At 42.6% G+C, this 27,960-nt stretch overlaps 2 protein-coding genes across 6 annotated transcripts; both read left to right on the top strand.

Moving 5' to 3' along the window:
• Positions 1-469: 469 nt before the first annotated feature.
• Positions 470-27,960, top strand: UBOX5 (U-box domain containing 5). Of its 3 annotated transcripts, none has more exons than XM_042468834.1 (5): positions 470-591; positions 20,487-20,587; positions 21,500-22,685; positions 24,105-24,266; positions 26,884-27,960. In XM_042468834.1, the coding sequence occupies exons 2-5, from the start codon at positions 20,534-20,536 to the stop codon at positions 27,093-27,095; spliced, it is 1,614 nt and encodes a 537-aa protein (XP_042324768.1). In that variant the 5' UTR covers positions 470-591; positions 20,487-20,533; the 3' UTR covers positions 27,096-27,960. The 3 variants fall into 3 exon arrangements, with proteins under 3 accessions (XP_042324768.1, XP_042324769.1, XP_042324770.1); XM_042468835.1 differs by lacking the exon at positions 470-591 and adding an exon at positions 4,058-4,193; XM_042468836.1 differs by lacking the exon at positions 470-591 and adding an exon at positions 4,969-5,085.
• On the top strand, positions 481-15,903 carry FASTKD5 (FAST kinase domains 5). 3 transcript variants are annotated; one of them, XM_042468830.1, is made up of 2 exons: positions 481-591; positions 12,963-15,903. In XM_042468830.1, exon 2 carries the CDS (start codon positions 12,998-13,000, stop codon positions 15,473-15,475), a length of 2,478 nt encoding a protein of 825 aa, XP_042324764.1. In that variant the 5' UTR covers positions 481-591; positions 12,963-12,997; the 3' UTR covers positions 15,476-15,903. The 3 variants fall into 3 exon arrangements, with proteins under 3 accessions (XP_042324764.1, XP_042324767.1, XP_042324765.1); XM_042468833.1 differs by lacking the exon at positions 481-591 and adding an exon at positions 4,062-4,193; XM_042468831.1 differs by lacking the exon at positions 481-591 and adding an exon at positions 4,979-5,085.

The raw sequence follows: 27,960 nt of genomic DNA, 5'->3' as shown, positions 1-27,960 counted from the left end.
GAAGGATACATGTCTCACAAAACTACGGTTCCCAGAGTTCCCTAGCATTGAGTTGAAGCAATCTCTAACTTGGATTAGTGTGGTTTCTGACCATTTGGCCCTCCCTGGCAAAGAGCTGTGATACCACGACAAACTACAGTTCCCATAAATTCCACAGCATTGAGCCTATGCAGTCAAAATGGTGTCAAAACGCTTTATTTCTGCAGTGCAGATGCAGCCTGAGGCCTATGGGTTGAGCGCACCCTAGCAACCGCGACAGCGCCCTCTGGCGACCGCACAGCGCCATCGACTTTCTCTGAGCATGCGCACACGCAGCCAAGGCTGGCCGCTTCTCCTCTCCTTTCCCTCCCTCCACAGGGTCCCTTCAACAGCGCATCCCTCCTCCCACTCTTTCTCTCTATCCCTCGGAAAGAGATCCTTTTTGACCTCAGGCGGCCACCGTAGCTCCCTCACGGAAATGACGCCAAGGGGCGGGACCATGTCACCGGAAGCAGCCCGTGAGGGAGGAAATAGAAGCGGTTTGCCGGGGGTTGCTTACAGAGCTGGAGAAGAAAAAGAGAAGCGGCGGAAGGAGGAACAGGAACGTTCCCGGTGAGTGAGGGGAAGGACGGAATGAAGGACGGATGGAGGCAGCCTTGCCTGAGAAGGAAGTCCTCACAGAAAGCGAAGGAGTGACGCATTCCTTTGGGGAGGATGAAGAAATGGGGGTGATGTGCGAGGCTCCTCCCCTTTGTTCTACGTCACAACCAGCTTGCCTTAGCCCCGCCCCCGGGTTCTACGTCATAGCAGCCCCCCAGGCATGGAGGGAGCGGGTCATCCCTGAGAGAGAATGACGCGAAGTGGTCAGTTCTTGGCCACGCCCCTGCGTGATGACGTCACTGATCCCTGGGGGGGCTTTGTTCTCTAGGGAAAGCCAGCAGCCCCTTTTGAGGTGTGGCAGTAGAAGAGAATAGAAGAGCCAGGAGTGTGATGCAGCAGCAGACAAAGCCAATGCGATCCATAGTTGGTTTTTTTTGGGGGGGGGCGCTATGTGGCCATGTTCTAGAAGAGCTTATTCCTGATGTTTCGCCATCATCTGTGGCAGCATCTTCAGAGAACGCTTGCATGGAAGAGAGTGGTGTGTGTGTGTGTGTGTGTGTATATCCCCGCTCACTTCCATGGCAACATTCTCTGAAGATGCCAGCCACAGATGTCAGCAAAATGTGCAAAATAAACTCTTCTAGAACATGGTCACATAGCCCCCCCCCCCAAAACCCACAGAAAACTGTGGTGGCCATGATAGCCTTCAGCTTCACCAGTGCAGTCCTTGTGCTGTTGTTGCTGTGTGCTTTCAAGTCCTTTCCAACTTATGGCAACCCTAAGGCAAAGCTATTAGAGAGATTTCTAGCTCAGAGGGGTTTTTGCCATTGCCTTCCTCTGAGGCTGAGAGAGTGGGACTTGCCTAAAGCCACCCAATGGGTTTCTGTATGGCTGAGCAGAGATTTAGACCCTGGTCTCCAGAATCCAATTCCAGCGCTCAAACCACTACGCCATGCTGCCATATTTAATTTTATTAAACTGTTTTTAATTCTCTTTTTAGCTGTATTTTTGTGTTAATCGATGCTATGCACACTGCCTCCACATTGGGAGAAAAGCAGGTTAAATTAGTAAGTAAGTAAATAAGTACCATTGGCCCTCAATGCGATCCCAAGCTGCCTCAGTAGGAATGTAGTATCTAGATGGAGGGAAGCAATAAAGCCACTCTATTCTGCCTTGGTCAGGCCCCACGTGGAATATTGTCTCCAGTTCTGGGCAGCACAATTCAAAAAGGACATTGAGAAACTGGAGCCATGTGTCCAAAGGAGGGTGACTAAAATGGTGAAGGGTCTGGAAACCACCATGTCCTGTAAGGGGAGGCTTAGGTGGCTCTTGGGCCTTGGCATACAGGAGGGTGGGTGCTTTGTTCTCTAGGGAAGGGTGGGGTGAGGGAATAGAGGAGCCAGGAGCATGATATGACAGCTAAGAAAGCCAGTGCAGTCCTAGGCTGCATCCAGGTTGCTGCCTTTCCCTAGAGAACAAAGCACACACATACACACACACCCATGTCCAAAGTTGGCCCAATGAGCCCTGGATGCTGACATCACCCACCCAGTTTCTATTTCAGAATTAGAAGACTGCTACCAAATAGAAATTAGATGGCATTGGTGGTTGATGTCAGCATCCAGGGAGCATGGCACGGAAATGGCTGCCCTGCATCACTGTCTCTCCAGAACTCCCATTTTGGTTGCCCTCTTCTGGACCCTTTTTGAATTGTGCCCAGAACTGGACACAGTATTTCAGATGGGGCCTGACCAAAGCAGAATAAAGTGGCCTATTCCCTCAATCTAGACACTATACTCCTATTGATGCAGCCAAGGATCATACTTGCTTTTTTATTCACTGCATCACACTGCTGACTCATGCTTTAATATGTTTTCTTGTTAACTGCATTCGAGTCAATCTCGACTCATGGTGACCCTCTAGATGAGACATCTCCAAGACCCCTGTCCTCTACTGCTCAGCTTAATTCCTGCAACCCCATAAAACCCGTGACCTCCTTCATAGAGTCCATCTATCTGGCTTGTGGCCTTCTTCTTTTCCTACGTCTCTCCACCCTTCCCAGCATTATTTTCTTTTCCAGTGAGTCCGTCCTTCTCATGATGTGTCTGAAGTACAGCAGCCTCAGTTTGGTCCTCTTGACTTCCAGGGAGGTGTCCAGCTTGATCTGCTCTAGGACTCATTGGTTTGTCCTTTGGCTGTCCATGGGATCCTCTCTTCTTCAGCACCACATCTCAAATGAATTGATTTTCTTCCTATCTTCTTTCTTAATTATCCAGCTCTCACATCCATACATGACATCCCTTCAAATATTTAAACATTGCTGAATTTCAATATGACATACCTTCATATATTAAAACAAGGCTATCATATTACCTCTTAACCATCTCTTCTCAAGGCTAAATATACCCAATTCCCTAAGTCTCTCCTCATAGGGCATAGTTTCCAGAATCTTCACCATTTTGGTTGGCTTCCTCTGGACATGCTCCAAATTCTCAACATCCCTCTTGAATTGTGGTGCCCAGAACTGGACGCAGTATTCCTGCAGCGAGGCCTGACCAAATCAAAATAGAGTGGTACTATTACATCTCTCGATCTAGACACTGTACTCCTATCGACGCAGCCTAGAATCGCATTGGCTTTCCTAGTCGTTGCATATGTATCTGCCCTTTTTATCTACCCTGACATTGTCTGCTCTGACTGGTAGCAGTCTTCTAATTCTGAAATAGGAAAGAGCCTTTCCTAGTTCTGTTGCCTGGGAGAATTTTAAAAAGAGATGCTAGTAGTGTGTATTCATGTGCCCTGTTGCCATGTGCATGTGCTTTCAGGTGGCACAGGTTTCACCCAGGGAGGAATGAACTATATTCTGTGATAAATGGTTTCCCTTTCGGAGTGCCACATCTGTTAGGCAACATCGAAGAGTGTGTTTCCTTCTCTTCCACACAGACATATACACCAGACTTCTATAGATTTCCTTCACGTGGTGTAGAAGTATAGCTAACCCTTTCCATATGGTTCAGGGTACTGTCTGTATGTCTTTCCTCCATTATGATGATAAACTAGCAATAATAGCATTTATAGAGAGCTAAAATACTGTGATAAATTTAGGACAATTTCTGCCTTTACATTCACATAAAATAAAATATAGACACTATCTAGGTTTGCATAAAATAAGGCATGATGCTATCTTAACATTTATGATCTACTGAAGGAGGGATGCATAAAGTTAAAGAAATGCCTTATTGCTGTTAACACTTTTGTTATTCAAGTATTGTTTGGAAAAACTGGGTGATCGAATGTGCCCATATTGTCACGTGCATTGCATTTGAACGTATGTACATATGCAGAGATTTGTGCCAGCTTTCTGTTTTATATAACCTGGGGAATTAGCACAGGCATTCAGCCTGTATGAAGTAGCAAGATCTGTGTTCATATTCTTCTGCTGATTCTCCCCGCTCTCCTCCTTAGTGCTGTAGTGCAGTGGAAGAGTATCTGCTTTGCACAATGAAGATTCCAGATTCAGCTCTTGGCATCCTTGAAAATCTGAAAAGCTAGATGGAACATTGGCTCAGCTCAGTATAAAGTGGCCAAGCAGTCACTCATTCATATATAGAGAGGTATAGTATGAGAATGTCTGTATCCAAATGCAAGAGCTTAACTCAGAAGGGGACAAATTGCGGTCTTCCAGATCTTGGTGGATTTCAGCTCTGGTTTTGAAGAACGCTGGGACTTGTAATCCAACAACCTGGAGAATCACACTTTGTTCTCCCCTGGTTTCAATGGAGAAGGTGTGGGGCTGCAGATTAACAAGAAAATCCATAATGGCATTGGGAAGAAGTCCCGTCTGCAACAGCTTATGGACATGAATTGTTATGATATGGTAGATGACAGAGCTTGAGGGCACTGTATCCTTCATGAGATGGCAAGTGTTGCTTTAAAAGCAAGTGTGAACACTGGGAAAATTGTTCATGGGATCTCTCTATGTATGCAGTTCTGCAGTGTGACTCAGTTAAAAAAACCTAAGGAAGTGTATATTATACAACCAAATTGATTGTGAATAGAATGGCCTTGTTGAATCTTAATGTTATTTACTGCTGCTGATGCAGACTTGTAGCTGTCTAGAGGAGAGAAAGCCCCTGGGAGCGATTCATCCAGTTTCTTTGAAGAGCATAGATACATTAATAAAGTTAAAAGAGTGGGCGAAGGATGTATTCACTGCCCCCTCCCTTTATATTTTCACCATGCACAGTGAATTACAGTACTAACTTGTCTTCCCTTGCCAATATGTTTGTGAACTGATGCTGTTTGAAGACGAACTGTGTGTGAATGCCTGTATGTGTGTTTTAAGCGTAAAATAATGTTTGTTCCCAATATAGGTGAGCAACTCTGGAGGCCCAAGAGCCAAATCCAGCTTCCTTTCCACCTTGCTTGTCAACCTGCTGACACAACACACATAGAAACAGTGTAATGGTTGTAGCAAATGGTTTGCTGATAATCTACTTTGTGTGGGTGAGACATTCTTTATGTGTTTCTCAAGGTGCCCCTTTCATCAAAATTATTTACTCTTTTTCTTTTAACTCACCTCTGTGGTATGATTGACCTTATCTAGATGATAATGTGTGACTGCATTTAGTGGACAATGAAAATGCTAATTTCCCTCCTCTGCTTTTCCTTTACAAATTAACAGTTGTAGCCTCTCTACTCGCGTTATCTTTTTTTCTACACAACCACTTATTTCAACAGACTTAGCTTACTGACATGTTCTACTATTGCCCACAGTGCGATCAGTTGAAAATTAGTTCCCTCCCCAAAAAAAAACCTTACATATGAACCTGTTTTCACACTCAATGGTGGTTCCACTGAAGTCCAAAACGCACTGCAGAAATAATCCAGTTTGAGACCACAATAACTTCCTTGGCTTGGCAGTAGGCAATCTGGGAATTGTAGTTTATTGTGGCACCAGAGCTCTCTGACAGAGAATGCTAAATGTCTTGCAAAATTACAGTTCCCAGAATTCCCTAGCATTGAGCCAGGGCAGTTAAATCCAGTTAATCCTTGAAGTGGATTATTTCTGCAGTGTGTTTTGGACCTTAATCAGCACTAGGTGGCAGTAAGAGCCTCCTTTCTTTTTGTCTAAAAGCCATTTCTAAAGGTAGCACTCTTCATTGTGTGTAATTCTATAATTCTCTTTGCACTCTTTTTGTTTGTTTGTTTATTCTGCTTCATAGAATCATAGAATCGTAGAGTTGGAAGAGACCACAAGGCCATCCAGTCCAATCCCCTGCCATGCAGGGACTCTCAATCAAAGCATGCCCAACAGATCCAGCCTCTATTTAAAGACCTCCAGGGAAGGAGACTCCACTACACTCCATTGAGGGAGTGTGTTCCACTGTCGAACAGCCCTTACTGTCAGGAAGTTCCTCCTAATGTTGAGGTGGAATCTCTTTTCCTGTAGTTTGCATCCATTGTTTCAGGTCCTGTTCTCTGGAGCAGCAGGAAAAAAGCTTATTCCCTTCCAGGACTGAAAACAATGTAAGAGCTTATTTTCATTGGGAAGGCAGAGTGAAGGGAGAGGATGGAGGAGCTCCTTTGCTCTGCTTCATTCATTTTCATGCAACTGTCAGCAGTTGCATTCTGTAAAATAAAGCAAAACAAGCATTTAAAAAAGAATTTGGGGCAGATAGAAAAATCTGTCTGGGATTTTTGGCGTTGTGGAGGGATATCCTAATCAGTGGTAGAACACATGATTTGCACACCAAAGGTCTTAAGTTTTAGTCTATAGCATCTATAATTAAAAAATGGATCAAACAGAAGTAATGGGGAAACTCTACTATCTGAAATCTGGCAGAGTTGCTGCCAGCCAGAAGAGACACTATTATATGGACCTGATAGGGCCTAAACTTCCTGTATCCTGAAGTCATTCATTCAGATTTCCAGTCTATCTTCTCTTGAACTGGATGCCAACCATATTGATCCAACCAACGCCTCTTGAGTCCATTTGAGACCAGCCCTGCAGGCATTTTGGTGAGCACAGCCTGTCGTCTTCCTCCCCTTTATTCATGCCAGCACTTTCTTGTTGAGATTATGGCATGCCAATCCCAGGAAGAAGGAGAAGTTGTTTCTTGGTTTTTTTTGGGGGGGAGAGTGTTCTTTCTTTTTAACATTAAACAAAAGAGGTAAGCGTGAAACCTAGGACAAAAAAGGGAGAGGGAATAAGGGGGGAAGCCACCTTCATTTGAGAGGTGGGGAGGCGAGACCTCCAATGGCTGTGGACCAGACCCTCTCTGAAACTGAGGGTGGGATTCGGGGGGGGGGGTCTAATAACCATCTGCTTGAGCCTCTTGCGCTGGATAGCTTGCGCTCACTTCTGCCACTCGGCAAAGGTGTTGCCCAGCGTCTGCTTCAGGCCAGCATGATGGATCTCTCCGCCACCAGCAGTGGATTCAGCATCCTCTATTGCTTAGGAGAGTTCTTCAGCAGGGGTAACTGAGTGGTTTGTAAGTTCCCACTGTGTCCAGCCAGCATGTAATCTTTAGGGATTCTCCTGGTCCTGTGGATGTTTTCCAAACAGGATCTCAAATACATCAGCTCTTGCATATGCATGTGGTTGATGTTCCACAGCTGGCAGATCACCACTTCACATTCCTCGAGAGTAGGGGTTTCCGCATGCAGGAAGGAAGGACGCTGGCCAGGAAGTGGTTGGAGGATGCCACTGAGATCTTCGCTTCCTTGGTGCAGCTCTGGGCTGGCGAAGGCAGCAGGATTGAGGAGGTGGTCTGGTCATACACCTCTGTCTCCTTACAGGGAGAGCATGGCAGATGGGGAGGTCTCAAAATGCTGACGCGTTGGCTGTGAGGCGCCTCCTTGGTTGCTTGTTTGTATTAAGTAGAACACATACTATTTTCACAGGCCAGCTCTGCTGTTCAACAATGGTAGGGATATTTCTTGCTGCTGTGTTTTAAGTACTGTGTTAGCAAATCTGAGTGCCCGACTTGGGCTGGGGGCACGTGTGAGTCTTACCTCCTTCTGGGTTGTTGTGAGGATAAAATGGGGATGGGGGATGAGGGAAATGCAAGCGTTCCACTTCATTTTTATGTTTTATATCCCACCTTTCTCCTAGTGCAAGACCCAGAGCAGTTTACAACGTGACTTAAAACAAGATACAGCTGGACATCAGTCAGTTATATCATTGAATTATACAAAAATGTTAAATAAGCAGTCTTACTTAAAACCAAGCCCTGCAAGAATAAAAAGGGGAAATACAAAGATCCTTTTGACAGCAACAAGGAAAGCATGCCTAAATTAAAAGTATTTTCCCTAACAGAGCAGAGAGGAGGAGGCTAGTCTCCCTTGAGTTCTTTTTGTGAACCCTATGGCAAAATCTCTGCTGTCAGGGATAGGAAAGCTCTTAGAAAATGTAATCCCATAGAACTGAGGTGGCATTGACTTCTGAACATCATTGTCATTTCTTATGGGGAGCTATGGGCTGCATTTAATATGCAGAAAATATCAAATAGGACATGGGCAGTGTGCCAGTCTTTGATTGGAGGGACCTGGGTTCAAACCCCTAATGAGGAACTTTGAACTTCATGATGAAGTGACTTAGAGTTAGGCATTATGGACCTATTCAGGCATTCCCAGTCATGAGGAGAAAGTACAGATGCATTAATTAGTCCTATACCCCGAGTAAGCTTCCATTCAGTGGGGTTGAATTTCTGCATTGCAGGTGGCTTTATTCATGAGGATCCCTGCACAATTTATAACTCTACTGCAGATGTTCAGCCCCAGCATATGTAGAGGGGTGAGATGCTGATCATGACAGGGGAGGTTAGCCATCCACCTAACACAACATAGAATGGCCAGTAGGGTGAATTTCTTTGCCTAAAGTGTCCTTCAAGGTAGTTGTGCGATAACAATGGAAAGCCAATATTCTTTGGAAGAGAGATGAAATAGAAATAAGAAATAATGACATTATATATAACTGTGTTTGTGGTTTGCACAGAGCCAGTGTGATGTAGTGGATTGAATGCTAGACTAGGACCCTGGAGACCAGAGTTCAAATCCCTGCTCAGCCATGAAACCCCACTGGGTGATCTTGGGCAAGTCACCCTCCCTCAGCCTCAGAGGAAAGCAAAGCCCCTCCCCCCCGCGAACAAATCTTGACAACCAAATCCCGTCATTGATTTGCCATAGGGTCACCATGAGTTGGAAACAATTTGAAGGCATGCAACAAAAACAAACACAATGTGGTTTGCAAACAGGAGTACATCATTGCCTCTTTGTTATGGGGAGTTAAAGTAAAGTGATAGAAATCTACCCTTGTATGTATTTCAGTGCTGTGCTAAGAGTGCTTTAGAGAGCAGGACCATATATGGTTAATATACCACATATAGATAGAACCACATTTAAATAGCCAAAAGCTATATGTAAACACTGAAGAATCAAACTAATTTTGGAGTTAAATGTGTGTTTTTCTTTTAATGTGGAGCTGATAGTGTGGAGCAACAGCCATAGATGTTGACCTTGGAGTATGCATTTGAAAGAGCAGGTGTCAAATGCATGAGACTCCATATTGAAGCAAAACTAATGACTGTATGTTGCAATAATGGTTTGATCTTTAAAAAGTAGGACTGGAGGGAACATGGAGCAAAAGTGCTGTTGTCTGCTATGTTTCTTACCATTAGAAAAAGACATTATATTGCAGGAATATTTTCAGGAATAATTGTGTCTATGAAGCGATGTCCTCATGGAGCAAATAGTATCTCCCTCCCTCTTCACAGTGGTCAGATCAGATGATGCAGGGTCCACTCCCCAATTCTAGTGCAAACTGGATGACGTATGGCCAGTTCAGCACCAAATCTGCCTAATACCAGCATTAATACAGATTTTAAAAACCTCACCTTTTGCTCCAGATCTTCCCCAAAGATCTGGAGCAATGTTGGGCGTTTACAATGTGAATTTTGCAGTAAATCAGGCATCCATCAAACCAGTGGTTAGAAAATCCTCTCAAAGTAGTAGTTTGAAATTGTGGCTGGGAGGCATTTCTGGTTAGTTTTCATAATAGCTCATGGAGACAACACCCAAAGCTATGTTCAGAGCAAACTGTAAAAGGGAATATATGTTGGTGAGAAGGAAGGGCAATGGTCTTGTAATTCTACTGCCACTGGCCTTGTTATGATGATGTGTGTTGAAAATTGATCTATAAAATGAAGACTTGTCTTCTATTAATACCTAGTCCTGTGGTACACAAACTTTATATCCTTGGGGGCCTCCTTTACATCTACATGTGGACGTCGCCCTCTTTGACGTAGAACAGTGGTCCCTCCACATTTGTTGGGGTTGCAGTGAATGACCCCCATGAATGTGGAAAACCTACAAAAAACCCGCAGTTCTTTTTACCTAAGACAATTCTCTGGCCAACATCTGCTAGAAGTTGATCATAGAATCATGCTGGAGGACCTACAGATGCCTAGAGAAGGGTTTTCTCTGGAATATTCTAGGTTCTCCAGCACAACTCTATGGTCAACTTCTAGAAAAGTTGTGCTGGAGGAGCAAGAGATTGCTAGAAAGAACATACAGTATTAATCAAAGCCGCAAATAATCAGATCTGCAGAAGTCAAATGTGGAAGGACAACTATATGAATAAAAATATTTAGTGTGCATATTTTCATTTGCACATTAATGTATATTCATATTTTAACATTTTATAAGGAAATAACATTGTTCAAATTAGAACAGTTTTATTTAAGTAAATTCATATTTAACTCACTCACATTTAAATTTTTACACGTTAAATAGTTTGGGAAGAGGACAAGGGGGGATCAGAATCTCCAAGTGTCCTGTCCATCTTGAGCACCATTTGAGAACTACTGACCTAGTCCAATTTTTTACTGTTTTTTAAAATCTACTTGGGTTTTATTTGTACTCCATTCTAGATTTTTGTTAAAGATGGTGCAACATAGACACTTTAAATGATTCTGCAGCACATTTTCCCATGGATTTTAGAGGGAGGCTGGAAATCATTGCTTAATACAGCAGATTTTAATCTCCTCATCTAAAAAGACTGAAATGTATATTCTTTCAGTTTTCAGAGCACCAGATCCCACCTAATCTTAGAAGCTAAGCAGAAATAGGCCTGGTTAGTACTTGGAAGAGAGAGCACCAGGGAATACTAGGTACTAGGCTGTATTTCAGAGGAGGGCAATGGCAAACCACCTTTGAAGCTCCCACATTGCAGAAATAATACAGCTTGACACTGTTTTAACTGTCATGGCTCCATTCTGTGGAATCCTGAGATTTGTAGTTTGTTGTGGCACCAAAGCTGTCTGACAGAAAAGGCTAAATATCTCCAAAAGCTAAGAATCCCAGAATTCCATAGCATTGAACCATGGCAGTTAAAGTGGTATTAAACTGCATTAATTCTGCAGTGTAGATGCAGCCTGAGTAATCCTTGCCTGGGAAAACCATGTGAAATGCATGAGGTTGCCAAAAGGTCAACAAGTGGGTTGAGAACACACACAATGCTCTTTATACTTACCCTGATAGCGTTGTAATATTTGTGGGGACTGTTTTTGCAGAAATGGCTCCATTTGCATAAACTGGACTACAGTAGCTGCTTGTTGCATGGATTTCTTAAAACCAGAAGCTTTGGTTGAATTGGTTGCATCTTTTGGATCAATATGCCTGTCATTCTGTGCTTGAGCATTATGTGTGCTTTACTTTATAGAAGGACAAGAGAACAGTTTTGTGTAGAAACATTTTGTGAAAATCGTGGAAACATTGATGAGGGGAAAAGGTCTTGTTCTTGTGCAGAACATGAGAAATCTTGCAGGGTTTGTTGATATCTGAACAAGATGGCTCATCTTGTTAAGATACTCTACCTTCCAGAAAATGGGGAATTTCATGAACATTCTTGACATCCTTAGTTTAGAGCAAGGGTGGGGAATAACTTTCTATGCTGTAGACCTAATTTAATTTTAGAGACATTTTGAGGAACTGTCTTCCAGTGATGGAAGAAGCCCAGAGCACAAGAGTGGAACCGGATCAAACAAACAAACAAACAAGCTTCATTTATATACCGCGTCATACCGCCTAAGCAGTGTCTAAGCAGTTTACAACTGTAAGCTAATTTGCTCCCAACAATCTGGGTACTCATTTTAGCCACCTCCTCGGAAGGATGCAAGCCTGAGTCGAGCTTGAGCCCTTTTGCTGGCTTGCTTTTTCTTAAAGCTCTTTCTAGTTTTAGTTAAGCCTCAAGAGAGGCATTTCAATTTTTTAAAATGGGAAACCTGTTCAGAAGCTGGGAAACCAACAAATGGTGTCATGGAGAAGAGGCCCATGGCCACCTGTAGATCCTCAGCAGGCTGATATCCAAACGGAACCATTGCATTAGCACTGTTGTAATACACCAGTATAGAACTAAATCAGAAAATTACGAAGCAAAATGCAGTTCTGATGTTATGGCCACTAGCTTACAATGATAATTGTTCTTTTAAAAGTGTTGTTTTAAAGCAAGTTGTTTTGCCTGAACGTATGTTAATTGGAGGATTTGTTGCACTATAAAGTCATTAAAAAAAACGCAGTGCATGCAACTGACACTGGATACTGGTCTAACCATTAACAATTGCCATTAAATTGTTAACGATAAACTGTTTAATTTCAGTCATTGTTCCAATAAGAGTTGGAAAATAATAATAATAATAATAATAATAATAATAATAATAATAATATCCAGACTTTATAAAATATCAATTAAAAAAACCAAGAGTGTTTTTTAGGTCATTTAGATTAATCCAACCTAGTTTAAACCAGCCAACCTTGATTGTAAATGAAGGGCAGAGACAGAGAAGTAGAGGGAGGGTTTTCTTTTAATCAGTTTTAGGCTTTAGCAGTGATCACTTCCAGCCCCACTCATTGTAGGTATATGTCCCACCATCGCTTAATCCTGAGTGATTACGACCTTTCAGAAAGTTGACCACTATGCTTTGTTTAAATGGCCTTAGTAAATTCTTATCTTACCTTATCATTGGGTGGAATTCTGCTTCTCTTTTTTCATCAACTGTACATGAAAGCTCTGCACCAGTCCTAGTTACTCATGGTAGCTTAAGACATTATTGTCTTAATGCTGTCATTTAAAAGGCATTATTGTATGTAGACAAACACTAACATGTTTCTAGTCATGTAGTAACTGAGCAACATCCATTGTGTCTGGAGATATGACTGTTGAGCTAGTCAACTTTCTAGTGGGCATCTGTTGTGGCACAGCTGTTGGAAATGCTGGGTGAACATTGCCTTTCAGGACATATTTTGCTATAATGTTAGAAAAGAAAGAGAGAACCCATAATGACAGGTGGAAGCCACTCATTCTTCATCTGCCCTTTTTTCAGTACCTGGAACCAATTCTCACCTGACAATTGTGACCATGACTGCGGGGATAATGTGCCGAAGATTTTCAGGACCATCTTACAGGGCAGCTGCATTTTCAACTACAACTCGGTCTTGGGGGAAGAAGATATTCCTCAGAAAAACAGAAGAATGCCAGAGTACCAAAGAGAGAAACAAGGAATCGAAACCACCTGTTAAGCTCAGACTTTGGAAGCCTCCAGAGTACAGGGTATTTTTTAATCCCTTGGCATACCCAGGGGCCAAATGTGTATACCATGGGAATGCCTCTGTAGGTTTGGAGGATGGACTACTTGAGAGTGATTACAGTACAATTGGTGCCAAACAAGTCCGAAATACATACAGCATTACCTGCTCACGGAGGCTTTCAAGCACAAGGAATACTCTCTTGGATTTGGAAAACAATAAGGCCCTCTCCACTCAAGCTTCATCAATGCAACCAACTAGATCGGTCCCTGTGAAAGATGATGAGCAAATTGCTAATGTGGAGGATTATGATACTAAAGAAGATCCCAGGACATTCCAGAAACAAAGGCCTGAATACAGATCTCTGTGTTATAGCAGATATGAACTCCCTGATCCCCTTTCCATGGAGGAGTGTAATCATATCCTGCAGAAAGTTGCTGTTTTGAAAAGCAGCCTGAAACCTGGAACTATTGCAGATTATTTCCTCAGGCTGAGCTGCTTGCCAGAGGAGCAGCGCTTGGGCATGATGTCCAATGCCAGGTTTGCTATGCTTTGTCGTTATGGAGTTGAGAACATCCAGGCATTTGATATTTCTGAGCTTATTGCGGTTTTGAGGGCTTTTGTCGGCCTAGCCATTCCACCCATGCACTCCATGCTTAATGTGTATGAAACAGAGTGTTGCCGTCGAGCCTGGAACATGAACCTGGATCAGCAGTTGCTGGTGGCTGATCTGTGGCGATGTTTGGGACGAGTTGTCCCTCGGTATTTAGAGATTGTGCTGAGCTATGTTAACCTTCACTGGAAGAACCTCACATTGCCCCAGCTGGTCCAGCTGGTTTACATCATTGGTGAAGGGCGTAAAGCCCCTGAGGAGTTAGTGCAGAAACTAGACGTCTTGGTGTTAAAGCAGTTGGACTCCCTCAACCTGGAGGAAGTGGGTGCTATTTGCTTGGGGTTTTTTAAGTCTCAGAATGGTCTTTCAGAGCAGACTATGAGAAAAATTGGAGATAAAGTCTCTGCTCGTGTGGCAGACATCAGCAATTATGCCTTAGTAAATGTCCTTAAGATGTTCCGTTACACCCATGTTGACCATATGGACTTTTTGAAGCAACTTGGGAATGTGGTTCCACCTCGGATACCCACTATAGGCATTCAAGGTGTAATGCACATAACACTTGCCTGTTCAGCTTTGCATTATCTTAATGAAAAGGTTATGAATGCCGTTGCGGCTTCTGTGCCTCCTAGGGCTGCTTATTGCCGAAGCAAAGACATTGCCAAATTATTATGGTCTTTTGGATGCTTGAACTATGAGCCACCCAACGCAGAGGAATTTTATGCCAGCCTCGAGGAACAGATGCACGCAAAACTAAATGAATTTAACAAATTCCCTGAGCATTTGCTCACCTGTTTGTTAGCACTGACATTTGCAAAGCGGTTCCCCTATGACTTGATAGATTATGCACTGAGTCCTGGGTTTCTCAAACTAAGTAGCAAGAGTAAATTTGAACTCCAAAAGGACTTTTTCACCCTTGATGGCACAGTGGAGATTGAATGTCCTGACTACAAAGGCCATCGCCTTACCCCGCAGTTTCGCCAAGAGGTGGCAGAGATGCTATGGGACCTTGCCAAGAAGGAGAACTGTATGAAAGTAGACATTACTGAAGCCTTCTCTCTACTGCAGGATATGCTGGGAGGGCCCCAATATATCAAACACCATATGATCTTGCCTCACACACGATCAACTGATTTAGAGATTCATTTAGACGCTAACCAGAAACCATTGCCATTTAACTCAGAAGCTGCGTCCACAGTAAAATTAGAACTAAAAGAGAATGGAGTGGTACTTACAGATGATTTAATGACTCAGCTTGTAAAGGGGAAGGTCCAAAGCCATTCCCTTATGAGTGGTACTGAAAACAAGATTGAAATGCAAATTGAGGAAAGAGAAACAACACAGGAGCAGTCTCTCTCCACTTGGAATCACTTTTCATTTACTGATGGAGTTCCACTTACTGGTGACATATTGAATGCTTTGACCAAATCAAAGATGTCTAGTGAAGGTCCACACGCTCCTCTTAGCAAACAGCAAACTGGTGGCATGAAACTAGCTGTTCAGGTGTCAAATCGGAATCACTATTGCTATGGATCAAAACATCTACTAGGGCTCCACAGCTTGAAACGGAGACAACTCAGTCGAATTGGATATGTTGTGATAGAAATACCTTTCTGGGAATGGTTTCCTTTACTCCGGCATAGCCGTTCAGAAAAACTGAGCTATTTGCATTATAAATTATTTGGTTCTTTGGTGTGAGAGGAAACCCAAATATCATGTAGAGTCAGACTACTGGAAAGCTACCATGTTGGTCATAGTCAGGCGTCTTTCCACTGGAGTAGAACTGACTCTTCAAAGCTACTAAATAGCTGTGATCTCTCAGCAGAGTCAATTTATCAGTGTTCTTTGAATGGATAATACACACATCCAGCATGTTCCCTTCTTATAAATTGATTTAACAGTGACTCTTCTGTAAATAAAATAATTTATTTTAATAGTACTTTTATGTATTTATTTTTTCTTGGTGAAAGGGGCAGGTATCATATTTTGAAAGGTCACACGGAAAGGAATAGTTTTCATAATATCAGTCTGCTCTTGTGGCAAGACCTGGATTTAAATCCTATTTCCTACATACCCTGAGTCAGTCTTTCAGCTTTGGGCTACATCTACACTGCAGAATTAATGTGGTTTGAATACTTTGGCTCAATTCTGTGGAATTCTAGAATTTGTAGTTTTGCAAGTTATTTAGCCTTTGTCAGAGAGATCTGGTACCACAGCAACTACAAATCCCAGCATTCCATAGCATTGAGCCATGGCAGTTAAAGCAGTGTCAAACTACATTATTTCTGCAGTGTGGCATTAGCCTACATTTTATATCAGTAAAGAGGGGTTAGCTGCATAAAAATGGTGGAGCTGGAGATGTGAATGAAACAGAAATTATAAGGTTTTATAAGATACTTTTAAAATTGGTATAAAATGCAAGAGAAAGTCTAATATATGAAAGACGTGGTGGAGTTTTGTTTAATGTTCACATGAACATAATATGTTTGTGTAACTCTTTCTTGTACTTCAACCACCTTTCTTCTTAGGACAGTTAGCATGTGGAAAAAATAGAGTTCCCAGTATTAGAAATGGAACATACTGTGAATTAATTGCTATATATCTGTTGATCTTGCTCTACATTTATCTGTTGATCTTGCTCTACCATCCTGAATGGTAACAAAACTATAGTTTTTTATGGGTTTTTCGGGCTATGTGGCCATGTTCAGGAAAGTTTCTTCCTGACGTTTCGCCAGCATCTGTGGCTGGCATCTTCAGAGAATGCTTTGCCTGGAAAAAGAAAAAGCCAAACCATCAGAAAGCAAAAGTGTCACTATCTGAACCAGCCATGTAGACAATTTTGGATTTTGGAGTACACCTCGTCCCTCCACATTTGGGGCTTTGTCTTTTGTGGATTTGATTATTTACGAATTTTATTAATATGTTCTCTCTAGGAATACCTAGACCCTCCAGCGCAATTCTATGATCAACTTTAATCAAAAGTCACATTCAAGTACCTAGAGATTCCTAGAAAAAACACTCTACAAGGCATTTATAGGTCCTCTAGTGCAATTTTATGATCAATGTCTGGCAGGTGGTGACCACAGAGTTGCATTGGAGGACCTAGAGATTCCTAGAGAGGTGTTTTCTCAGGTGTTTTTGTTATTTGTGGTTTTTCTACATTCATGGAGGTCCTGTGCCCCTAACCCCAGTGAACATGGAGGGACGAGTATATTTCAGATTTTGGAATTCTGAATAAGGGAGACTCAGCCTGTATTGGACGTCATGGACTTTGAACACATTTACTTCCCTAACATTTCTGCACATGCTGGATGGGTGGCAACCACAAATTACAGCTGAAACACATACCCACATGTTACCTTGAAAGCACTGTCTTCTGAAGTGTCAGGGCCATCGGGAAAAACCAGGGATCTTGGACTGGATGGCCCTTGTGGTCTCTTCCAACTCTACGATTCTATTATTCTATGAGCACTGTGCTAATCTAAATAGTATGTGACAAATAAAAGTAATCTATGATGTTGTATAGCCATTCCAGACCACTATGGGAAAAGGATTGGAAACAAGGAAGATATTCAGGTTTTGAGATCAGTTAAAGGAGTCTTACAGTGATTATTTTGTTCTCAAAAAAGAATGGGATCTGAGTGCAAAAAATAATTAGAAAATATTAAGAAATCTGGAAGCAGATAGGGCAAAGAGCTGAGATCAAATTAAATCCTGATCAAATGTGGGTAGGAGAGTTGTAGGGCTGACTTTAGGATAGGGCAAGAGGTGACAAATAGGAGGGAGATTACATTGAAAGAGAGAGCTCCTAAAGGACAAAGAAGACTGACTGAGTTGTAGTGGATAAAGGAGGTAGAGCCCCTGGATGCATTTCAGGTAAGAATTCAGAGAGTTAAAAGCAAAGTAAATCATTAGCTAAGAATAAAGAGGGAAAAGGACTTCAGCTGATTTAACAAGCCAGCTGCATACAAGGTCTTGATCAGCTAAAAATTCCTACATCTTTATGTGCAGAGAATGAAAGCAAGAAGGTACTTTGGAAGATCGAGGCAGGGAGAAAGCGGCATCTGCAAGATTGCTTCTTGCAACAGAGGCAAGGTTCACTGGGACTGCATCTGTGCTGCAGAAATAATGCAGCTTGACATTTCTTTAACTGCTTTGGCTCAATGCTATGGAATTCTGGGATTTGTAGTTTTGTGAGATATTTGGCATTCTTTGTCAGGGAGCTCTGGTGCCACAACAAACTACCAAATGCCAGGATTCCGTAGCATTGAGCCCTGGCAATTAAAGCAGTGTGAAGCTGCATTATTTCTGCAATACAGACACAGCTTGGGGCAAAGTTTGCTAAAACCTTGACTCCTAGTTCTGCTGGATATACTTTATTTTGCATTAAATAAATTGATAGAAAAAGTGTACTCTCATTACAGTTGGCCATTGAGTCCCTTGCATCTGGGACTCAAGATGAAAAGAGGTTTGTTCCCTTTTGTTCTCTCTATACACACTTACCCTAGGTAAACCCATCAGTTCTTTTGGTTTCTCCTATCATCTGTATGCCGATGACACTCAGCTGTATCTCTCCACCCCTGACCTTTCGATGGGGCTTGAACAGCAAGTTTCTTCTTGTCTGACTGCCATCTCTCAGTGGATGCGGCTTCGGCGCTTGAAGCTCAACATGTCTAAGACTGAGCTTCTTGTCTTTCCACCTAAACCCACCCTTCAGTATTCCTTTTCTGTTTCTGTCGACGACACTTCTATTCAACCGGTTCATCAAGCCCGCGGTCTTGGCTTCATTTTTTATTCTTCTCTGTCGTTTATTCCCCAGATCCAGGCCACCGCCAAGGCCTGTAGATTCTTTCTCCCCAATATTGCCAAGATCCATCCATTCCTCTCAGCCTCTACTGCCAAGACTATGGTTTCGCAACTAGATTATTGTAACCTTCTAACAGGGCTTCCTCTCTCACACCTCCATCCTTTAATCTCTGACCAGCATTCAGCTCCATGTATTATCACATCCACTCACCGCTTTGACCATATTTCTCCTCTTTTATCCTCCCTTCATTGGCTCCCCTTCCGCATCCGGTACAAGCTTTTGTTGTTGACTTTCAAAGCCCTCCATGGACTTGGCCCTTCCTTACCTGAACTTCTTTCTCCTTACATTCCTACTTGTACCCTCCGCTCTGGTAGTCAAGGTCTCCTGTCCCAGCATAGGATTGCCACTGCCCCCTCCCGATTCATCCCTTCTCACTTGCTGCCCCTTACTCCTGGAACCTTCTTCCACTACGTGCTCACCTCATCACTTCTCTACCCAGTTTTAAAATTGAGTTAAAGACTGTATTGTTTAGCGAAGCGTTCCCAGGGGTGAGCCCCTCTCTGCCCCAGGATGCCTTGTTTTAACTATCCATTAAGAAGCCGAGCCCTCCCTCCAGTCCATCTCCCTTGGTCCCGGCCTCGGAGGTTACAGAAAAACTGCTGGACCTGATCCCCTTCCCCACCACCACTCCCTTCTCCTTTGGTGTTGTGTCTTTTTAGATTGTAAGCGTGAGGGCAGGGAACCGTCTAATTATAAAGATTGTATGTACGGGTGATGTGTAAATTTACAGCACTTTATAAATAAAGGTTAATAATAATAAATGGGTGGAGAATCTTTGGTTCTCCAGAATGTTTTGGTCTCTTAACTCCCATCAGCCCTACCCAGCAGGTTCAATGATAAGGGATTGTGGGAATTGTATTCCAAAATATTTGTAGGTTTCTCCGCTCTTTTTTAAACAGTGCTAGCTTGTGGAAGATGTTTCTGTGAGTCCTTCCATCTTCACCCTCCCTTGAAGCAGAAAAGGTCTTATATATCATTATGGTGGTAGTCTGAAACACACCAATAAAAAATATGCAGGAGGAATGGCAAGATTCTGGTTATTTCAGGGAGATAAAAGGTTCTGCTAGATGTTGTAGGCTTGACATGCAATAAAGAGTTTCTGACCTCTTGAAATGGCAATGCTTCTTTGGAGGGATTCTTTCACTCCATAATCATCTTATTGCTGCGGAAGCAAAACTCCACTTACATCATTCTCACATGCAATAACAAAATTTTTCCAACGGTTTTATCACCACTGAGAAAGATTGCAAGAGTTTTTGTACATTTTCCCATGCAAAAAACCTAGGCTTTTCATGGGAGAAAAAACCCTCCTTTCTGCATATAAATACTTATATTTAAAAGCCCAGTATATTGTACAAGTTTTTGTGCAAATAATTTTTTGCCAAAAAGAGTTCTGAAGTGTAATAAATATTGCAGAAGGTGGCTATTTTCTGAATGGAATATCTTAGTGTGTCCAAGCTCCCTTTCTCATTGAGGACTAGAAATTTTGCAAATGGTCTTTACATCCCTGACCATTGCTTAGAAATACAAGCAGTATATGCATGCTTGGCACCCCGGGGCTGAGCTTCCAGGCAAAAGCAATCTGTTAATGGTTTCCCATCATAATGTTTATAGATTACCCTCCAGTATCATAGATGATATGATTTGCTGAAGAAAACAAGCAGAAGAGTGTTGGGTTTTCAGAAGTACAGTATCTGCTTGGCCGCTTTGGAATCAGTGGTGGGCTGTAAAGGGCTTCATTGTGATCCAGCTCCACTCTTTTTATGACACATGTTTTCCTCTCTCAATATTTGTCCACTATGATTTGAAAGTGACAACAGTGTTTGTGTGTTTTTGTTTTAGAATCACATTGAAGATTCGGAAGGTGATCTCCCCCTTGAACCATAAAGATGGTGATCAATGTTTGCCTCCCACAATTCAAACCAAGAATCCACTGCAACAAGGTATTTTGTTTGGGACTTAAATAATAAAAAAAGCAGAGGAGCAGCAGCAGCATTAGTCAGAAGAGTTACTGCTTTAGGGATCATGGGTCATTTTGACTCAACTGCTAATTGCAGAGCTAAATCAGCCATGGTTATGTATAAGAGCTCCCTGCTGCTCATGCATATCTTTTCTGAGAAATGTGGCTAATGGCACCTGCAGAGCAGCATCCCAACAAGTTCTCCAAGAGATCATTTGCATGGCACCAAAAGATAAAGACAAATACTCCCAGAAGGAGGAGGCTCTTGTGTTCTCTAAGGCAGAAGTATAACTACAGAGAGAATGAAATTTTAATAGCTGGGTAGTTTTCTGAACTGGCATTCTTCTTTTGGCCTGTATTTTGACCACCACCACCCCATCCCCAATAGTCTTATTCTTTTGTTTTTCAGTCAACAGCTTTCCTGCCCTGTCCACCTGGATGCTGCTTTTGCTCTTTAGGGTACAAAAGGAACCTTCATGTGGATTTGCAGCTGTGATGTCTCCAAATCACGGCAGCCACAGATCTTTGCCACCTCTGATGGTTCCCACTTTTGTCTTTGTACACCTCCTTACCCATGTTGCATTACAGTGCTGGGAAAAATGTGCTGAGAAAATTTGACCTTTTGTTTTCTTCTTACTCACTCTTATTTTAGCTGGGGAAATTAAGTCCAACTGAAATGAAAAGCTTAATTTTCAAACATTTCAATGAGAGCATATTGAGCAAGCATTGTCACTCTCCTCTTGAAATCTCATGAAACATTAAATGCTTTAATTGTATCTGGGTCTTCCTGCTAATTGTCGTGTTACTGAATTGCTTTATACCTGTTCATTATAACTGCAATCAAAGAGTTGAAAATAATTTCAGACTCTTTTTTTTAAAAAAAATTTATTACCAGATCTCTGCTGACGGATATGAAGTAGAGAATTTGATCTCAGAAGATCTTGCGAAGAGAAATCGTGGTTTTCGTTGTGAATATTTCATCAAGCCCCCTGTCCATGTGACTTTTTCTTTCCCCTTCAATGTAGACATTTGCCGGATTAACATAGACGTCTCCTCAGGTGCCTGTCACAACATCACAGGGCTGGATATTTACACATCTACCTCATCTAGTAAACCCTCTTGGGCCAACCCAGAATCTCCGTTCTCAGCTGGTCAGCCTGTATTGGACAAAGAGGTTTTCACACTGGTGGGCAAAGCGGTGCTGAAGAATCAAAGCAAAGTGACGTTCAGTCATCGAGGCTTCAAGCCAAGACCTCCCTTTCATCATCAGATGGACACTCCTTTCTCTTTTTCTGGCTCAGCATCTCTGGACTTGTGGAATAAAGGCCCAACCTCACTGAGCAGTGTGTCACACTTGAAAATTTGCATCACCCATGTAGCAGGTGGAGGTCTCCCTTGTTTTAAGAAAGTGGAGGTTTGGGGCCAACCAGCCAAATCCTGTTCTCATGAAGTGGTCAGTGATGTACTGCGGGTGGCCTCAGTGTCATTGGCCCAAGGCTTTGGAGGGCAGACTGCCAGCCCCCCATCGCCAATGGAGAGCGACTTGGTACCCTTTGGCAACTCAGATAGCCAGGAGCAAAAGCTGATAGATGCCATTCAGAATGTCCCTGAGGAGTTCCTGGACCCAATCACTCTGGAGGTAATGACTCTCCCCATGCTGCTGCCCTCTGGCAAAGTGATTGACCAAGGCACCCTGGAGAAGTGCAACCGAAGTGAGGCTTCATGGGGGCGAGTGCCCAGTGACCCATTCACTGGCGTGGCCTTCAGCCAGCACTCCCAGCCCCTTCCCCACCCTTCTCTCAAGGCAAGAATAGACCACTTCCTTCTCCAGCACAGCATCCCTGGCACTAACCTACTTGGGAGAGCTCAGACCTTGGGGACGGTAGTGGCCTCTTCTATAGCCATGTCTTCTCTTAAAAGGAAAATAGACCTTGTGGAACAGAAGATGACCAGCCACCGCGAGGTGGAACCTTCACGTTTTTCCGCAGCAAACTTGGTAGTCGCCTCAACCTTGGAATCCTGTGCTAAAAAAATGAAAATGGAGTGTGATACGAACTCCTCCCAGATGGACTGCTCAACAGGTACCTGGGCTCCTGTATCCTGGCACATAGACCCCACACACAAACACCTGGATTGCTAGTGTAGTTTCTTTCAAATGCCTAAATCAATCGTCAGGTTATTGGTTTTTCAGAACCATATTAGTCTTCATGGAGTACATGTGGGGTGGATCAGGAGGAATATTTATGCATCTGTCACTGCCTGGACAAGATAGTTTTGAAGTATTCATGTCCAACCTCCATATCATAGAACTGCTTTCCATTTTGGTAGAGCATAGATCTTGTCCTGCTGGTCTTGTCACATTTGTGGGTTTTAGGCCACCATTATTGTCTGCCTTACATCTCTTGGTTTTCATCAAGTGTTTGATATTTCCAAGAGTATTCAGTCTCCACATCTGCACTTGGTGATGCAGAATCTGACTTTTGTTCTGGTATCAATAAGCTGAGAACTTCTATAAAATAATATCACTAGATGTTACCATTTCAGAACAATACTGTAGGCAATATCTCTTGAATGGCTAGCTCAATCTTCTATGATATTGTGCCCTCCAGATGTTTTGGACCACATCTCCCATAATCTCAGTAGCATATCTGGTGGTTGGGGATGCTCATAGTGGAAGATCAGTTGGGAAGTCCAGTTTCCCATGTTAGGAAAGACAAGGGTCAGTCTTGTTGACCCACTATCAACAGGCAACTGGAAGTGTTACCCAAATAACAGGTGGTGGGCCTGGGGGGATCCCAGGTGAATTAAGAGAGGTTTTTTGTTAGTTTTGTTTTAGAAAAATGCAGAGTGCTGTCACACACACAATATAGCAGTTCAAACAGAGAAAGCATACAGAACTAACACAAATGGAAATGGGAAAGCAAAGTTTTTAGAGGTTTGCGGGGGGGTTATAATTACCTGTCCAAAGAGAAGACCACAGAAAGTGGGAGTTGCTCAGACTGAAAGGTCTGAGGGCAACACAGAACGTACACAAAGTGCGGGGATATGTGCTAGCTACGTGCACCAAGGAACAATATTTACATCTGACAACTAGCCCCAAGCGATGGGCTATCTGATCAGATAAAAAGGCTGATGACATGTCCCAGTATGCAAAGAAACATTGTAGCAGCTTTTAGATTAACTGAAAGAAAGATGCTGGTAGTGTGACTTGAGTCTGTTTCTTTGTACAAAAGCTCAGCTTTTGTTTCAAAGGTGCTACAAGATCCATTTGTGTACTAACAACAAGATTGTTTTGGACAAGCCTTCAGTGCCAAATTACACAAAATGCAAAGATCACATCAGGCAGAATGGAGAGTAGGTTTTGGTTTCTTTTCAAAGAAATTGTGTGCGATTACAACACACTCAAAAGGCTGAATTGTGAGTTGATTTGTTGCTTGAGCCCTTTGTGAATGGCCAGAATATCTATTCCTAGGTATATTTTTCCACCTTTCTCTTTGCAGATCTGGTTTCTCATGAACAGAGGCTTTCTGAAAGTTTGGATAGTGCTTTGAACTCAGCACTCAGCAACATGCCATTGTTCACAGCCACCTTGGCTAAAGGCCAGCAGCAACCACACAGCAGTGGCAGTTCTGACATCCCATGGAGCGCAAGCAGCACACTTGGTAAAAAGGCAGACTGTTTAAGAAAAGTTGCTATGAGTAACAATCCCAGAGTCTCTCTTCCTGAAAGAGGCTGGAAAGAGGTTCTGTGTTAGTTGGTCTGTGTGACCATTGCTAGGATTCTCTTTCTTAAAGGTGCTGTTTGGGAAAGAGAACTATTCCTCCTTCCACTTGGTTCTTTGGGAACTTGAATGTTTCAAAGTAGAATAAGGGCTACTTTTGAAGTAGCTGGTTTGGGGCTCACTAATAACTTCCAAAATCCACACAGCAGCAATACCTTTATTGGCCATCCAGAATGCACAAAATACATGATGCACGCTTTCGAAGCTCCACAGTGCAGCTTCAAGAGCTTGCATCATGTATTTTTTCCATTTTGACTGGCTAATAAAGGTATCGCTGTTATGTGGATTTTGAAGGTTATTGTAATTTGCTGTATGGCCAATATGGCTACCCGAGATATGTTTTCTAGATCTTAAAATATGTTGCTTAACATTGCATTTTTCTAAATCACTCTTAATATCTGCCATGAAGTAGGATGGGGGAAGTGTCCTCCGCTGCAGAGCAGCATTTCAAGCCACAGGTCTACTTCATTCCCTTGCCCCTCCTTTTCCAAATACAGCTGGATACAGTTTTGCCTCACTGTGTCATACAGGGAGCCCTTGGTATCTGCTGGAGTTTGGTTCCAGGACCTCTCAAGGATACTAAAATCCATGGTTCTCAAGTCCCATTATATACAGTGGTGTAGTAAAATGGTGTGCCTTATACAGTATAGAAATGGAAAAATCAAGGTTTGCTTTTGGAAATATTTCTTCAATATTTTCAAGGCATGGAAAGCTGGATCCGTGGATGCAGAATCTGTAGATACAGAGAGTTGACCTTGGAGGCCGCTGGTTCAGGCAGGAGGTCCATTTAGCTCACACCTTTCTTTTCCATTACTGGACATCCAGGACGCTTACATCCAAAGTGTGACAGATGTGGTCTTTCCCTTCTGTTTGCACACCGCTGTCCTGTTAGTCCACTTTCTGGACCCATTTCACATTTGTGGCCAGTGGCTTTTGATTCCTCTGTTATGAGTTTGACAAAGCAAAGGAAGCAAACAAAAAAACCCCTTTGAAGCCTGTGACTATAACCATCCAAGCATCGTGCAACAATGAATACAGTAACATAATCTATGTTTTGGGGCCTTTTCTGTGAGAAGCCATTCAGGATGTGGCACTGAACTGCTTCTATTCAGTGGCCTTGTTAAACAGGTGTAAACACACACTTGCATACTCTTGGCAAAGCTGAAAGACAAATACTGTACTGCCTTGTAGACAAGTACAATAGCATCCAAAATCCACAAAACAACAGCTTTATTCGGCCAACCAGAATGCACAAGATACATGATGCCAGCTTTCAGAGCTCCACTGACTTCTTCATCAAGCAAAGGTGTTTTATAGGAGAAAGAAAAATATGACAGAGTCATGGCAGGAGGTTGGGCTGGATGGCCTTTGTGGTCTCTTCCAACTCTACACTTTTATGACCTACATTTTGTCAAGAGATTACTCTTGATTAAGATGGTATGGAAGAATATCCATGTAGGCAGAGGCCATTTCTTTAGGCTGTGTGGGCTTTGGGAGACAAAACGTATTAAAATCCAGGACATAAAATTTATAAGACTGTTTGTCTCCCAAAGCCCACTTGGCCAAAAGGAATAGCCTCTGCTTACATGGATATTCCTCCATGCCATCTTAACTGAGAACAACAATATTTTGACAAAATGTAGACATGTGATTCTAACATCATCATATTTTTCTTTCTCATGTATGATTTTTAACACATTTACCTGATGAAGAAGCATGTATTTTCTGCCTGTTATCTGTCTTTTGTGGGTTTTGAACGTTATTGTACATTGCTGTACATCTAAGATGACTACCTTTGGATATGCCTTGTTGACAGTAATTCTGTTTGACATTTTGGTTTCTCCTGATACCACTTCAGTATACCAAGCTGAAGGAAAATGGCCTATATACAGTACTAGATACATTTAGCACTCATTTAGCTTATTAGCCCCTGTAGAGTTCACAGGCAACATAGTCTAAATTATTTTAGACTCTAAAATAAGCCCCCTTGCAGTGCTTTGAAGAACATTTCTGAAAGTTGTTTTAAAAGTAGGAAGGCCCTAAATAGTGGGTGGTCTTGGGGTGTCTCTTGGGTTCTTCAAAGGAAAGATCCTCCAGTGTGTTTTATTGTCCTAAATGTGAATGCTGTCTCTCAGAATCTACACATTTTTTGGCATATATCTTTGAGATGGCTAGATATATTTATTTCTACCCTGCCTCAACCCAGAGTTTGGGTAGGTGAAGCTAGCTGAATGATAATAATTATAAAAAGCTTTCCAAACAGTTTAGAATTATTCCATGAAACATCTCATCCTTTCTTAGTTTGAACCTGAGCCCTGATGGCTCTCTCAAAAGTGTAGGCTTTGCAACTCTTCCAAAAAGGTAAGTAGCTTTCCTTTGCAGGGAGAGGATCTAAAGTGGGAAAGAGTTTTATATCAAAATGGTATTGCTGATGAAAAGTCGATATGGCAAACTCACTTTCTTCCCTTCCCTTCTTCCCTGTGTGTGTTTTTGTGCAGACCACAACCGGAGCAGCACCAGTGCCCAAGGATGCTCTTCCTGCTCTCGGACCTTTTCTTTGTACTTCAAAACAGAACCTATTTATCAGCTGCCTTGTGGCCACTTGGTCTGTCGCTCATGTCTGGCAGAGAAACAGAAATCTTTATCAATACTGTGTATGAATTGTAAAAGGTTGGTCGCCACGCATGACATCTTGAGAGTCCATTTCTAACACCTTTTTCCAATGCGCTCTCTGGAATTGGGTGATCAAAAGAGTATGTGAACCATGCTGGGTTGGCTTGAAAAAGCAGGAGGGGCAACATGAAGTCCTGCAAGGACAGGAGGCTACACAAACCTTGCAGACCAAAACTTCAGGAGGTTCTGAAGAAGACTTGCTGCCCCTTTGTGCGAATAGGTGGCACTGTAGCCTTGTACATTGTGCCAGAGCTAAAGTGATCAAAGGATAATAAAGCCATATGCTTCTCTATTTCCTTTTTGTTCCAAAAAGCTCATTTATATACAAAAGTAGCATCTGCGTAACCACATTATGGTATCTTTGTGGGGGTGTTTTGGCCCCCTTTCGAACAGCTCAAGCGTAAATGGCTTCTCATTTGCAGGGAAGGGAGAGTATCTGTTCCATCTGCCATACAGCCTCTTCAGTAAGAGAGCTTTATGGTTATAAGCAAAGGAATAAAAAAAGGTATCTGCTGTGGCACCTGTCCATCATTGGCATCCTCCGTGTGGAGTTTTTTCTCCTCCAAAGAACACATGAAAAGAATGAACGAAAACGATCCAACCACTCCTAATGCTAACCAGGCGCTGGGATTGTTTTGAACACAAGTACCTACCTGGGAGGAGTGAGTCGGGCATTGTTCGAAAAAGTGTTGGTGCCAGTTTTCGTTAGCTGTACAACATGTATTTCTTTAAAAAGCAAACACACATCAGTGTGTTATGTATGCACTACATTTGTTGTTGCTCTTGATTTCTGTTGTGCATCTAAGTCAGAAAAGTGGTCTGCTCTTTGCCTGTCCATCAAATAAATATGTAAGCCTTAATAAAATTATGATCAGAAGCCGCTGATCTCCTCTGGGCTTTTA

This window comes from Sceloporus undulatus, chromosome 5 (assembly GCF_019175285.1).
Source record: "Sceloporus undulatus isolate JIND9_A2432 ecotype Alabama chromosome 5, SceUnd_v1.1, whole genome shotgun sequence".
Classification (NCBI taxonomy): Eukaryota; Metazoa; Chordata; class Lepidosauria; order Squamata; family Phrynosomatidae; genus Sceloporus; species Sceloporus undulatus.
Note: the sequence above shows the minus strand (reverse complement) of the source record. Positions and strands in the feature narration are given on the sequence as shown.